Source organism: Bidens hawaiensis, unplaced genomic scaffold (genome assembly GCF_021521415.1).
Source record: "Bidens hawaiensis isolate Kalapana, Puna unplaced genomic scaffold, B.hawaiensis_p1.1 tig00017009_1, whole genome shotgun sequence".
In the NCBI taxonomy this organism is placed as follows: Eukaryota; Viridiplantae; Streptophyta; class Magnoliopsida; order Asterales; family Asteraceae; genus Bidens; species Bidens hawaiensis.
The window spans coordinates 456941-472409 of record NW_027492574.1 but is presented as its reverse complement, the minus strand read 5'-3'; the positions used below and the strand labels follow the sequence as shown (position 1 = coordinate 472409).

Sequence of the window (15469 nt, the reverse complement as noted above, 5' to 3'; positions counted from 1 at the left end):
CTCCATTCACCACGCTGCCGCCGCTGCTCCGGGATCTGTTAATCTGTTAATCACACATTCACATTCGAATCTAGGGTTCATAATCATGATTGTGAGAACACCTTTACCGAAGAAACGGCGGCCTGAAGCCACCGACAGCCCTAACTCCGATGGCCGTCTGCTCATCTTCGAGGACCTGCCGGAGCCTGAACCTTCTCATCAACACTCCGATCAAATGCTTTGCACTTACCAATGCCGTCAGCTGGTAATTAATTATTAATTACTAATTACACCGTTCGATTCGTATTTATGGCGCTTTTATTATGTCATACTCTTGTTTCCGAATTAAGATAGAGATTTTAGAAATTAAACATAATAGTTTATAAATTTATACAAGATATGGAGTAGTTGTTTTTGTTTTGGTGTTTATTAGTAACCTAGGGCTTAATTTGTTCTCTTCCGCAGGGATTTGGATCGTTTTGCTAAGTACATCCATAGTAGAATTAGGTGAATGCTTGTTATAAGCTTTTTATATTGGTTGTCAGTTGTTAATTGCAAAGCTGAAATGGAATTTGTTTTTAGAATCCTAAACTGAAACTAATTTACTGATGGATAACTACTGTTTTTTGTGTTTACCTATTTTTTATTTATATTTCAGTTTATTTAAATTTCAGCTTATTTTAGCAGTCTGCAGATGTTAAAAAACAAACAGTCTTCTTGTTGCAGACTGCAGAGTTTTGGTCCACCTCTTCTGCTACAGATGTTGGCAGATGTGGTTTCGCAGTCTTCTGACATTTTACCTCTGAAAAACAAACAGCACCTTAGAGAGAAAAGAGAGATGATGGATGAGAAGTTTGGGTGGGTGTTTGGGAAAATGGGTATATTAGTATTTAGTATTATTTTTATTTAGTATATAGTTTTAATTATATTAAATGATATGTGTAATGTAATTTTATTTGTTATTTTTTAGTTATATTAAAAAAATCATCACGTGTTGTAACGAAAAAAATAAAATAATTTTAGTGAATGTATCTTGTTTTATTTATTTTTTATAATTTAAATATATGTAATTTTATTTATATTTAATTTGATGGTCAATCTATCTATCCCGATATATGGATAGATATATGATTCAGCATGCCCTTTTGTAAAATCAAATGTAAAAATAAAAAAAAATTCCACTCTCCCCTGACTCCAGAATAAAGTGGTAAAGGGGGTAGTAATATAATAAATCATATAGAATCAATTAGAATCAATGGATTCGTGGTAAAATCCCTTTATGATGTATTTTAGTACAATTTTTGGCTGATATAGGGATCAAATGGTATAGTTCATTTGTTGGTAGCTTGGAGGATTAAAAGCATGACTCTTGCTTTCCAATTGGCTGTTTTTGCATTAATTGCTACTTCATCAATCTTATTGATTAGCGTACCCGTTGTATTTGCTTCTCCTGATGGTTGGTCAAGTAACAAAAATGTTGTATTTTCAGGTACATCATTATGGATTGGATTAGTCTTTCTGGTGGGTATCCTTAATTCTCTCATCTCTTGAACCTATTGTCCTAGATCCAAAACCGAAATGACCCTCTGAATTATTTTTGGTTGTGAGACACATTCACATTCAATAGAAGTCCCCAATATAAGTCCTCAAAATCAAAATAAAGATAGGAAAAAAAAATAAAAAAATTAGATTATTAGATTAGAGGGGGGGCCCAACTTCTTGTTCTTGAAAAAAAATGAATATTTCATTCAAATTAATAAAAAATTTGGGCTCAATCTGAAGAGAGTCTCCGGCCCAGCACTGCACAAATATGCTCCAGACATATATATCATATAGTTTTAGTTGCATTAACTTAATTTTAATTTTAGTTATAAATATTATTTTTTTATTTAAAAATAGAGAGAAGTGGTGATTTGATGACCATTTCTTTGTTATTTTGAAAGAAAGTGAAGGGAAATGGGTATGATTAATCTTTAGGTTCAGTAAGGTTCAAAAATTCCTGTTATATTTTAGCAGTCTGCAGACGTTAAAAAACAAACAGTCTTCTTATTGCAAATTACAGAGGTTTGGTCCACCTCTTCTGCTACAGAGACCTGCAGATGTGGTCCGCAAACTGCAGACGTTTTATCTCTTAAAAAACAAACAACACCTAAGTTTCTGAAGTGTGACTAATAACATTATTTTAACTTCATAAAATGTTTTGAATTGTGGTTTTTGGTCAACTTAAAGTTTCAAGAGACAAATTCTTAATGGTTTTAATTGAAAAAATGATTTATTTTGAAACAATAGCATAAACAGAAAATGATTCATTAGTGTTCAACTGATACATCATTAATACTACTTCCATCTAACTATCTGAGTATGGGTGTCTGCCAGCCCGTGCGTGGTGCAGCTCGATGTGGTTTTGGGCTAAAACCAAACCAAGTTTGGTTTCAGGTCTTTTACAACTGTTTGTGTAGGGGTATGGTACTAAACCCGGTTTTACGACCCTAAATTTATTATGTTTGGCTTATTTTATTATATGGACTAATACAATGTTATTGGGCTGAGGGGGTTTTGTGGAGGTAACCCTAACTGGGCTAGGCCCATTAGGGTACCATGATGGTGGCCATGAGGCTCTCTATATAAGAAGGTCTCCACCTCCTTGTTAGGGGGTCATGCTCAATAAGAGCCACCACCCTATTTTTGTGTCTGTAAACAAGAGACCTCAGGATTTCTTAGCAGTCACCTCCACACCCCCGAAAAGCCATTGCAGGTCTCAAGCAATCGAAGAAGAAGATCAAGTCGTGGTTCGTTCATCTCGAAATCCGCGGAAACATCGTCATGGATTAGGTCAGATTCATTTCATGCTTCGACATTGGTGCCATCCGTGGGACTCGAACCCACGACCACGTTTTTTAGATTCTGTTTTAGTTTTTGTTTGGTTTTGGGTTTTTTACCATTTGGGTTTAAAATTCTATGACAAAAAGTAAACTGAAAGTGATGATACAAAGTATTATTTTTTTTGTTAATTATAACTAAGTGATTGTTTCACATTTGGGCAAAATTATCCAAGCTACATATTTATTAAATTATTGTAAATTACGTAAAATAAAATATAAAGAAAATCAGTATCTTTAGTATTTGGATATATATGACTTATTTGTTTTCTCTAAGGGGCCAAACTCGAATTTGGATCTATCACTAACAAATGTATCTACAATTAGTATCACTATATCGCGGTAATGATGGTTGTGTACCGGTTTTAAGAATAAGATAAATAAGTTGTATCTTTTGGATGATCAACTTCCTTAGGGTCGGATCTGCAGCAACTTCCGTTTCTGTTTCTACGAGAAAGCAATTGATAAGAACGAAAATAAAGTTGGCAATTTAACAAAGTCTTTAAATAGCTGAGAAGGTAGATTGTTGGACCGACGAGCCTAATGTCACATTCGGTACTTAGTAGTGTATCAAAGTAAAAACTGTAAGCCATGTATGAACTAATTTTAATTAGTTTACTTTCTGTGCAATTTAGTCTCCATATTTACAATTATTGCGTGGACTTTGTATGATATATAAAATTTATATTAATCAATAAAAACTTATAAGATAAGACAGTGAAATAGGTATATGTAAGGTAAATAACTAACTATTGATTGGTTTGTGCATATATATGCTTTTTTTCTATTTATTTATCTGCCACGTTTGAATTCACAACCAAATGTGTCTTTGTTTCAACCATCATGTAAAAGCACATATGTGTTTTTTTTTCTATTTATTTATCTGGCACATTTGAATTCACAACCAAATGTGTCTTTGTTCCAACCATCACGTAAGCACATACAACTCCTTGTAAGCAATCACCATCATCACAATAATAATCAACACGACAACACCAATTATTTTTGCATATATCATCATCCTAGCATTGTGATGACAAGAATCTTCAATTCATGTTAAATGGTATAGTTGGTAGTGGTGCATCGGTAATTCCTGTATTACGATTCATTATGACGATCGCAAAGAGTACATTCAGTTCCATAAAATTTCTTTCCATATCTGGAATCTGGTGGGCTTTATAGCGATTGCATTGACCACACTGCAAAATAGTACGCATACATGCATTTAGATTTGTTATATCTCAGTATCTTTTGAGTTATAATGTAACTTTCGTGATGCTTTGTCGGCTCATGGATAAAAGAATGCCGTCATGTTTTGAGCTTGTTAGTTGTGGGTTTCAAAAAACCTATAAGTGTTTTGAATGAAAGTAATCCATGATCATGAATGTTATCTTAGAAAGTTTCCACACAAGCAAAAATAAAATAAAAGTTTGTAACCTTCTCATGGAACAAACATACAATATTGGTTGGCACGAGTAACCATTTAACATGAATCTAGAGTTGCCCTTATGACGATTGTGGAACACTAAAACTAAATGCTAGAGAAATTCCCTTGGCAGGTTAAGAAGATAACTAAGAGACCAATCTTGAAGAGTTGAAGGGAATGTAGTCCAAAAGGATGTTTAACTAGTTTTGTATGTTGTGTAAGAATTAGCTTCTTTTTATATACTAAGCAAACTGACTCATACAACCTAACTGTGTTTACTGATGGAATGAAACACACCTTAAGAAAAATATGTTTATGATGGCTGATTGGGTCAAAATAGCGGTGAACTAGGATACTGGCTCGTGTTACACAAGGGTGGAAAATATTTTAAACGTCATATATAATATTATAAAATTCTTTACCTTGTTCTCTACAAAACCACATGATGTATGAAAAGTGAAAAACATGTATAAATGGTAGAATGAGAAACTATATAAATATGCAAACAATTGAATTGCTAAAATAATAGCTATACTAATAAAGGGAATACAAAATCAGTTATAAATAATTAATTGTGGTCAAAATTGGTTTTTAAATCATTTGAAAGGAAATAGTTGGTTATGACTATAGTAAACATTAGTGAATTATGTGGTAATTCTATAGATGGAAACCGAATGACTTGGAAGTCTATGTGGATATCTTGTAATGCTTTAATAGTATAGTAAGATTGGATGAGAATTTGAATCGAGTATAAGGACGATGGCCTCCAAACACGAAAGTGCTTTGAGGAAAATATGTCAATTGGAAACAGAGAAAAAAGTAATTAAATCCAACAAAATAAAATAAATATAGATATGTTTAATAAAAGAAAATAAAATATTTCATGGTAGGAGGCTTGGGTTCTTCAGTGAAGACTCAAGTTTGATTCTCACTTATGTCGTTTTGGGTGGATTATGACAATGAGTGATTTGAGCTAAGACTTGTGCAAGGTTGTCAGTTCGGATCCCGAGCCCACCCCGGGTTTTCGTCCCACTGTGTGTTACGCCAAGAGAATTTTGCTCTTGTGGTGGCACAATGACTGTCAAGTAGCAGCCGGCAGTATGGTTTCCCGAGGGAACACCCAACCCAAACTTTGAAAGCCAGCGTGAGCCCGGTTAAAATAGCATAGTCCGGCGATAGTGGGACCATGAGGCTTTACAAATTTGAAGAGTACGGTGACCTAACATGCAAGAAAGTCGTCTTTCTAAAATATATATGCTTCATGGTTCAATAAGTGGCGGATCTATGGCTTATCCAGGGGTAGCCTAGGTTACCCCTCAACTTTCACGGTGATGTGTAAAATTAGTGAAAAAAATGTTCTTCCCTTTTCCATGTATTAGGTTACCCCTAAGCAAATATTAGGATACACTAAACAAATTTTATATAAAGGAAGAAAATGAGGAATGTTCATACTTTCATCGGAATTATTTTTCCGGTGATGTAGAGTTGAAGGATGAAGACGATGATAAGAAAAAAGATAAGGTTTTGTTTTGTAGTTAGGTATAGACTAGGTTCTTTTAAATGCACTGTGTATGAAAGTAAAAAAAGGTAAAGTGTTTTTTATTTACTGTTGCTTAATTTTGACTTTTTATAAATTAAAATTATAAAATATTAATATTGATAACAGGAAGCTAAAAGTTCATCCGTAATTTGTATTTTTTTACTTATTATTTAATTATACATTTGTTGGTATAGTTACTTTAGTTTATATCTTATTTCATTAATACTTTCACTCTATTGTTTTATTTATATATTCTTGTAATTTTAAAATATATTATGTTTTCTTACTTTATTCACAGGCAACAGATATAAACAAATATATATTATGATATTGTTGCTAATTTATGTTTAAGCCACAATTTGACATATTTTTGTCTAAACTTTTTGTAACTTTAAAATACATCGTTATCTACTCCGAAATAAGTTGTTATGCCGTGTTTATTTTTGTCAACATTTTGATATAAATTTTATTCAAATAATACGTTTTACTTTTCGACGTAAATTTCATTTAAAACCGACTAGGGTCAAATACGATATTATAAACAACTAGAGTTATTAGACATTAACCCAATTAAAAATGTAAAAAAATAAGGGTCAAATATGCACAAAGCCCTTGAGGACTCTTGAATTCTCATAGACGTGTACCAATATATGATAAAAAAAAAATTTGGGTTACCCCTGAAATAATCTTCTGGATCCGCCACTGGGTTCAATAATAACTAAGTCTTGTCAAACCCATCCCGAGCTCATCTAGGCTCGAGCGCTTGTTCTAAGCTTTATTTCTAAAGATCGTACTCGACTTGATTCGAGCTTTTAACGAGCGGATCTTGGATAGCTTACGAATGGCTTAGCTTGTTTGCGCCCTATGTGTATAACGTTCAAAGTATAAATGATACTGAACCTACGGTTTTAATCCGATTCAAACAGGTCTCATTTTGGGTTTAATTGGACCCAACCAACCAGAAACTTAACTCTCGTGTCGTGTCGTGTCCGCCGGAGTTCAGTTCAGTTTCATCGGATACGGTTTATGCTTTCTTTCTTTTAAGGTTAGAACATGTTTTCATCTAGTGTCTGTCGTTAGGTTTGTGAATAATCTAGGGTTTTGTAACACTGTTGTGTAGTTTTAGAACCTGTTTTCATAATTCAACTATTTCATTTGAAAATTTGGATTAAAAATCATATGTAACATCTGTATATCAATGTCATGGCTATATGAATTATATTCCGACTGAAACCGAAACCGAAACCTAATCAAAATTAAAAACCCAAAAAACGTAAAGCAACCTAAACGAAACCAAACCGCAGGTCCAAAAACAAAACGAAACAAAAAAACTTGAAACTGAATCGATACCAGAAACCGATTAAACTGAAACGAAACCAAAAAACTGAAACCTACCTGAAATAAAAAAAAACTGAATAAATGGAAACCGAACCCAGACCAAAACCCGAATAAATAGAAACCGACCGGAAACCAAAAACCAAATAAACTGAAACTGTACTAAAACGAAACTAAAAGACCGAAACCAAAAACCTAATAAACTGAAACCGACCAGAAACCAAAAACCAAATAAACTGAAACCAAAACCAAAAAAATCTAAAACCGAACTGAAGCAAAACCAACAACCATAAAAATTAAACAATTTCCTATGTAACATATGCATATGAATGTTTCGCCTATTTATTCCATTGATATATATTTGTGTATGATTAATATGCGTCTTCTTGTTAGAATAATGGAACTTATTCACGGGACGGCAAGTAAAGCATCCAAGTTTGCACCTGAAGATTTTATTAGCAACATGCCAGACATGATAACAACTAATATTCTTGATCGGTTGCCGATACAAGATGCAGTGAGGACCAGCATCTTGGCTAGAAACTGGAGGTCTAAGTGGACTCTGCTTAGCCAACTCGTATTTGATGCTGACTTCTTTCGTTTATTTAATACACAAGACGAAGTTAATCACTTTAGAGTTATAAGCAGGATTCTTCTTAATCTTAAAGGTGCCATTACTAAGTTTGATCTCACCACAGATGACTTATTGTATGCTGAAGATATTGACGACGAAGATTTTGATAATTTGATTTCGCTGTTGTCGAGAAAAGGAATTAGGGACCTCACTATTATGAATTGGCGTGACGTACAATTCGAGTTGCCTACCCATCTTTTCTCTTGTTCAGAGTTGAAACATTTGAAACTTTGAAAGTTTTATTTCAACCCGCCGCCGCCTACTTTTCATGGTTTTCCAAACCTGTTGAGCTTAGACTTGTGTGTGGATTTTGAAAAGAAGTTTGAACTCGGGGATTTTTTCACTCAGTGTCCCTTAGTTGAGAATTTGGCCATGGATGATCTATGGGAAATAGACAAAGTAAAACTAGACGGGATTGCAAAACTTGAAAATCTCAAAATATTATGTTTGTGATTTCATGATCTTGACGATGACGAGACCACAAGTTCCCGTACTATCTTTGATCTTCTGGATTCTCTTCCAAAACTTGAAGAGCTTGAGTTGGATTTTGAAGAGTGTCGGGTAATATAAATATATATAATATATATAATAACGAAGAAGTAATAATATTAGTTATAATCTAACTTGACCGTGGTACATGCTTATTTTGTAGTTGACAAAAGGCGGTGCTAGCAAGAGTTTCTCTACCGTCCTTCCCAGCCTCAAGGTTCTTAAATTATCAAGTATAAGTTTAGACAATGGTGTGATGTTTTCATTTGCTTTTGAATTAGTTAAGAGCTGCCCGAATCTGCTGTTTCTTCAAATCACAACAGATAACTCTGTATGTATCATGCTGTTCGTTTTAAAATCACGTGTATAGTTTTGCGTTTGAATGTTAGTTGCAAGACTGGCACATGGGAGGGTGAGGAGGGCAATCGCTGAAGGCCCGGTCTCCCATGGGCCCGAGTTTTTGAAAAAAGTATATATATGTAATATAAATTTTTATTTTTTTAATACATACTTTTCTAGTAGGGGGTGTGCAAGAAACCGAAAAAACCGGACCGAAACAAAAACCGACGGTTTGGTTTTATGTTTTTGTAAAAACCGAACTAACGGTTCGGTTTTTGTTTTGCGTATAATAAAAACCGGAAAAGCGAACCAAACTGAATTCTTAATTTTTTTTTATATTTTATGTTAAGTAATTTATAAGAATTTAATAAACATGTTACTCAAATATTTTTGGTAAAATGTTTAATAGTCTATTATTTTACAATTAACAAAATTATTTATACCTAAATTAATTATTTTTTTGACAAATTGCACTAATTTTGACGTTATTTTGACGTTATTTTACTAATCTCGTGAAAATAACGTGAAAATTTTGACGTTATTTTTTGACAAATTGCACTAATTTTGACGTTATTTTACTAATCTCGTGAAAATAACGTTAAAAGTGACGGACGGTTAATCAGGCATCATGTAGTGGCGTTGATAGCCGAAAGACAAGGGTACATGCACCGATCAGCCGGTGTCCCGATGATTGAGTGCTATGTGCCTTATGTCCAAGGCTTGATGCAAAACTACTATCGAGCCGGGGGTCTCACCGGAAGCAGCCTCTCTATCCTTATGGGGTAGAGGTAAGGCTGTCTACATCTTTCCCTCCTCAGACCCTACTATAGCTTTGCTATTGGTGGGATATACTGAGTACGATGATGATGATGATGATGATGAATTATTTTTTGACAAAAAAAATGCGACCTAAAATCTTCAAGATCAAATGGCAAAAACCGAGAAAACCGAACCGAAACAAAAATGAAAACCGAAAAAGAAAAAACCGAAACCGAACGGTTTCAAATACTCCCAAAACCGAAGTTTTGGTTTTCGGTTTGGTTTTAACCAAAAACCGCACCGAACCGCGCCATGCACACCCCTACTTTCTAGAACCGAATGATTTAGGCCCAATACCCATTAACATTTAACAAAAATAAAAACTATTTTTTGAGTAAGTTTTTATTTTTTTATAGAATTATTTTTTTTATGTATATGAGTAAGTTTGTATTTTGGGCCCCCTTTTTACATGTCCGAGGCCCAGCATTTTTTTTTTCTGTATTCTCGGGGACGGCCCTGACTAGTTGGTTATTCTTGCAGAATGCTGATTTGGCTCCACAGATAGACGACGATATAATCTGGCCGTTGCGGCTTCGAAGGGTGTTGTTACGATGTTCGAAAGGTTCAAAGAATGAATTACGGTTGATAGCGTTTTTACTTGCATGTTCCCCTTACCTAGACAAGATTGAAATTTGTTTCCGCTCGGTTTTAACTTCTGATGAAAAGTTGAAGTTTACTTTGGAGTTATTGAAGTTTCATCGAATCTCCCCTGAACTCTTCTAGTTTTAGTTGTTTTTGAACTTCTCTTATATTTGACGCGTATTTGTATGAATTCATGGCCCTGTTGTGTAATGAATATTTTCTACTTTACGTTTATTACTCGGATTTTGGGTTTTACGGGTTTTCATAGTTTTATCAATTACCGACCTGTATAGGGAAATCGGTTTCGGGTACCGATAAGGCAAATTAGTAGCAGTTTCTTTGTGAAGTGATGGACAGCCCCTTACCAATTCAAAATTTCTAGTAGTAGGGGTGTAAACGAGCCGACCCGAGCTCGACTTGTTTCAAGCTCTTTCTATAAGGCTCGAGCTCGGCGCGGTTATCAAGAGGTTACTATGGCTCGGTGTCAGTTGCTCTGCTTTTATTTTTATTTTTCGGTGTTTTTCATTTTTTATTATGAGCCGTTCCCAAGAACCCCTAAAGTTCTAGGGCCGGGGTAAAAAGAAATTGTTCCTTGAAATAATAAAAAAGAAGTAAATCCTAGAATTGAACTTAAAATAAGTTTTTTGTTTTAAGATAAGTTTATTATAAATTATATATATTTTTACCAACAATTAATGGCCTCTGAGTTGAGCGGGGCCTTGAGTTCGGCTTGTTTTGTTATATAATTTACTTCAGTTGAAAATGTTTTGTGTAAATGGATCTTCATGTATAGTGCTTGATTAAAAAATAAATCTTTTAATTATGGCTTTAGAAAAGGTAAGACCTGTATAACCCAAAAAATGACTTCCGACTACTAGCTATATTGCGGTTTTGCAGTAGTCGTCGTTTTCAAGTTACAAGCTTGTTTCACCGAACCGTGTTCTATAGGTCTGAACTCGGTTTTCCTTATTTCTGGAATGCCAAACGGATTTTGAACCTACGTTTATAATTAGGAGCGTTGTTTTACCCGAACCCGAATAACACGTAACCCTGAATAAACCCGAATCCGATTAAGATGGAACCCAAAACCCAAAGGTAGCATTCGGTTTGGTTAATACGATTTGAAATATCATATTGTAAAGTATGCATCGCAGCTTGTATTTAAATGCCTGATTACTGATTAACCCGACACGAATAACCCAAAGCCGATAACCAGAATCTTATCTAGGTTGATAAACAGGTAGGAATTTTGTGACAAAAAAACCCGAAACCCGATTAAAAAACCCAAACAACACCCTATTTTAATCGTGTTCCGGTTGAAGTGGACCTTAATTTAACAAAAACAGTAAATTTAATAAATAAATAAATAAGAAAATAAAGATAAGTAATAAATATATTAAAAAAAAGACCACAGGGGCATGTAGTTGAAATTAATAATTCCCAACCATAGACTTAACTTTTGTGTCTGCTGGAGTTCAAATTCATGGGATAAGGTTTCTGCTTTTAAGGTTAGAACATGTCTTCATAATTCAACTAATTAATTCCTTTGTAAATTTGGATTTAAGAAGGCACAAGTGCGGAAGATGGAGTTAGCAGAAATGAGAATGCTACGTTGGATGTGTGGGCACACAAGGCTAGACCGAATAAGAAACGTTGTGTTTCGCGAGAGATTAGGGGTGGCGAACATAGCAGACAAGATAAGAGAGTGGAGATTGAGATGGTTTGGACATGTAAAGAGAAGACAGACGACGAATCCTGTTAGATCCGTAGAAAACATTACTATAGAGGGGAGGAGGGGTAGAGGACGACCGAAATTAACTTGGGATGAGAGGATTAGGCATGATTTGATAGACCTAAACCTCTCCGAGGACATGGTTGAGGATAGGAATTCGTGGAGAAGTAGAATTAAAGTTAAGGATTTTTAGAGAGAATTGAATATCTTAGGGCTTAGACTTGACTTATTTAGGTCACATACCATAATGGTATTTCCCTTACATATATTATTATTATTATTATAATTATTATTAGCTTTTATATAGCTGTTAAACTGTGACCTTATTATTAATATTATTATAATTAGTAGTAGTTTTTATATAACTGTTAAACTTTGATTTCCTTTATTTTGCTTCATACTCATACACATACACATGTACTTAGAGCCGAGTCTCTCTGGAAGCCACCTCTTTATTCCTTTGGATAGAGGTACGGTGTGCCTACATCCCACCCTCCCCAGACCCTACCTATAGCTTTGCTGTCGGTGGGATTTTACTGGGTATGATTGATTGATATATATATTGATTGTAAATTTGGATTTAAAATCATATGTAACACCTGTATATCAGTGTCATGGCTTGGATTTTAAATCATTTTAAATCAAAAAACTTGAAACCAAACCAAAATTACACTAAAAAAAATTGAAACCGAACTGAAATGAAACCAAAAAATTGAAACCAACCTGATACCAAAAACCGACTCAAAACCAAAAACTGAATAAACTTTAACGGACCCGCAACCAAAAACCAAATCAAAAACCGTAGAAAATTTAACCCACCTGAAACCAAAAACCAAATAAACGGAAACCAAAACGAAACCTAAAAGCCTAATAAACTGGAATCAAAACTAAAAAACTGAAACGACCCGAAACCAAAAACCGAAAAAACTAGAACCGAACTGAAACCAAAAACCAAATAAACTGAAACCGAAACGAAACCAATAGCCTAATAAACTGAAACGACCCGAAACCAAAAACCGAATAAACTGATACCAACAACTGAATAAATCAAAACCGAACTGAAACAATACTAAAAAACTGAAACCAACCCGAAACAAAAAACTGAATAAACTGAAACTGACTCGAAACTATTAACTGAATAAACTGAAACCGACCCGAAATCCAAAACCGAATTAAACTGAAACGAAACTAAAAACTCGAAGCCGATGCGAAACCAAAAACTGAAAAAACTAAAACCGACCCGAAACCATAAACCAAATAAACTGAAACTGAAACGAAATCAAAAGCCCAATAAACTGAAACGAAGCTAAAAATCTAAAATGACCCAAAACTAAAAACCAAATAAACTGAAACCGACCCGAAACCAAAAACTGAGTAAATCGAAACTGAAATCCACATAAACTAAAACCGACCCAAAACCAAAAGCCTAATAAACCGAAATTAAAAATCCGAAAGCGGCCTGAAACCAAAAACCGAATAATTGAAACCGACCCAAAGCCAAAAACTAAATAAATTGATACCGAAGCAAAACTATAAAACCGAAAAAAAAAACTAAAACCGAACTAAAATGAAACTGACAACCAAAAAAATCGAACCGAACTGAAACGGAACTGTTTCCTTTGTAAAATTTGGATTTAAAATCTTATGTAACATCTATATGTATATCATAACTATTTTTTATTAATGTGTCTTCTTAGAACAATGGAACTCATTCACGGGACGAGGCGTAAAGCATCCAAGTTTGCACCCGAAGATGTTATTAGCAACATGCCAGATATTGTGATAACTAATATTTTGGATCGGTTGCTAATACAAGATGCAGTGAGGACCAGTATCTTATCTAGAAACTGGAGGTTTAAGTGGACTATGCTTAGCCAACTCGTATTTGATTGGAACTTCTTTGACTTATTAAAAACACAAGGCAAAATTAATCATGTGAGAGTTATTATTAGGATTCTTGTTCGTCTTAGAGGTGTCATTACTAAGTTTGTTCTCTCCATAGATGACGTATCGGATACTGAAGATATTAATAACTTGATTTTGTTCTTGTCGAGAAAAGGAATTAAGGACCTCACTCTTGTGAATTCGGATGACACGCTACTCAAGTTGCCTACCCATCTTTTCTCGTGTTTAGAGTTGAAACATTTGAAACTTTATAACTGTTGTTTCGACCCGCCACCTACTTTTCTTGGTTTTCCAAACCTGTTGAGCTTAGACTTGTGTGTGATGGCGTTTGAAAAGAAGTTTGAACTCGGGGAATTTTTTACTCGGTGTCCCTTACTCGAGAATTTGACCATGGATGATGTGTCTGAATGGGAAAAGATAAAATTAGATGGGATTGCAAAACTTGAAAATCTTAAAATATTATCTTTGCGGTTTTATGATGATGACTTTGAGGATGACGAGACGATGATCACGAGTTCAAGTACCATCTTTGAGCTTCTGGGCTCTCTTCTAAAACTTGAAGAGCTTCGGTTGGATTTTGCAAACTGTCGGGTAATAATTAATATAAATATTAAGGGCTGTAAACGAACCGAACCGAACGAATCCTTGTTCTGTTGTTCGTGTTCGTTCATTAAGCATTTGAACTGGTTCATGAACACGCACCGAACGATATTTCTTGTTCGTCTTCACTTTTTAAGAAAATGTATTTGTTCGTTTCGTTCTTTTAAGTTTCTAAACAAACACATACAAGCACAAATGAACATAAATGAGGTCTATTTTAATTGTTAAAATAATTAAAAAAAGTTTAAAAATTAAAAAAAATATAAAGAGTTTGGATAAAATAAAAATAAATATAAAAAGAAATTTAATGAACAATTCATGAACCAACGAATATAAACGAACTTCCCGACAAACTGTTCGCTGGACGTTCGGTTTGTTTACAGCCCTAAAATATAATAACTAAGAAGTGTTATTATTTATTTAGTACTAATCTGAAATGACCGTTGTACAAATTAAAATTTTGTAGTTGACGGACGCTGATGCTAACAAGAGGTTCTCTACCGTCTTTCCCAGCCTCAATGTTCTTAAATTATCAGGAATATGTTTAGACAATCGCGTGAAGTTATCATGTGCTTTTGAATTGATCAGCAGCTGCCCGAATCTACAAACTCTTGAAATGACAGCAAGTAACTGGGTATGTATCATGTATCATGTTGCTTGTCTTATAATCTCGTTGTATAGTTTTGCATTTGAATACTAGTTGTGTTATTTGTTGCAGAATGCTGATTCGCCTTCACAGGTAGACGACGACTACAATACAACGGGGCTGTTGCAGCTTCGAAGGGTGGTGTTTGAATGTTTGAAAGGTTCAGAGAATGAATTACGGTTGATAAAGTATTTACTTGCATGCTCGCCTTTCCTAAAAAGGATTGAAATTTATTTCCGCTTGTTATTATCTTCTGACGAAAAGTTGATGTTCGCTACGAAGTTATTGAAGTTTCATCGAGCCTCTCCTGTAGCTGAAATCGATGTCTTATGGTTTTAGTAGTTTTGAACTTCTCTTATATTTGACGCGTGTTTGTATGAATTTATGTCCCCGTTGTGTAATAAGCATTGTCTACTTTGGGTTTATTACTCGCTCGCATTTCATAGTTTAACTGATACCTTATATGTATTAGGCCTGTAAACGAACTGAATGAATACGAACAAGGGCATGTTCGTGTTCGTTTATTTAACTTTAAAAGAGCACGGACAATTAATCGAATATATA

At 34.3% G+C, this 15469-nt stretch overlaps 1 protein-coding gene and 1 pseudogene across 2 annotated transcripts; both read left to right on the top strand.

Annotated features, from left to right (window-relative positions):
• The first annotated feature begins 6831 nt into the window (after positions 1-6831).
• Positions 6832-15331, top strand: LOC143552728 (F-box/FBD/LRR-repeat protein At1g13570-like). The gene is made up of 4 exons (XM_077042876.1): positions 6832-6869; positions 13452-14250; positions 14726-14893; positions 14978-15331. The coding sequence occupies exons 2-4, from the start codon at positions 13456-13458 to the stop codon at positions 15242-15244; spliced, it is 1230 nt and encodes a 409-aa protein (XP_076898991.1). The 5' UTR covers positions 6832-6869; positions 13452-13455; the 3' UTR covers positions 15245-15331.
• LOC143552686 (F-box/FBD/LRR-repeat protein At1g13570-like) lies at positions 7405-10163 on the top strand (annotated as a pseudogene). The gene is made up of 3 exons (XR_013138694.1): positions 7405-8354; positions 8446-8613; positions 9921-10163. The product of XR_013138694.1 is annotated as an F-box/FBD/LRR-repeat protein At1g13570-like (transcript).
• Positions 15332-15469: the final 138 nt, after the last annotated feature.

Excerpts from the sequence above, each read along its gene's own strand:
- LOC143552728 (XM_077042876.1), top strand. The coding sequence starts at position 13,456 with ATGGAACTCATTCACGGGACGAGGCGTAAAGCATCCAAGTTTGCACCC. Across the intron at positions 14,251-14,725 it reads TGGATTTTGCAAACTGTCGG|TTGACGGACGCTGATGCTAA; the intron begins GTAATAATTAAT and ends AAAATTTTGTAG. Across the intron at positions 14,894-14,977 it reads AAATGACAGCAAGTAACTGG|AATGCTGATTCGCCTTCACA; the intron begins GTATGTATCATG and ends TATTTGTTGCAG.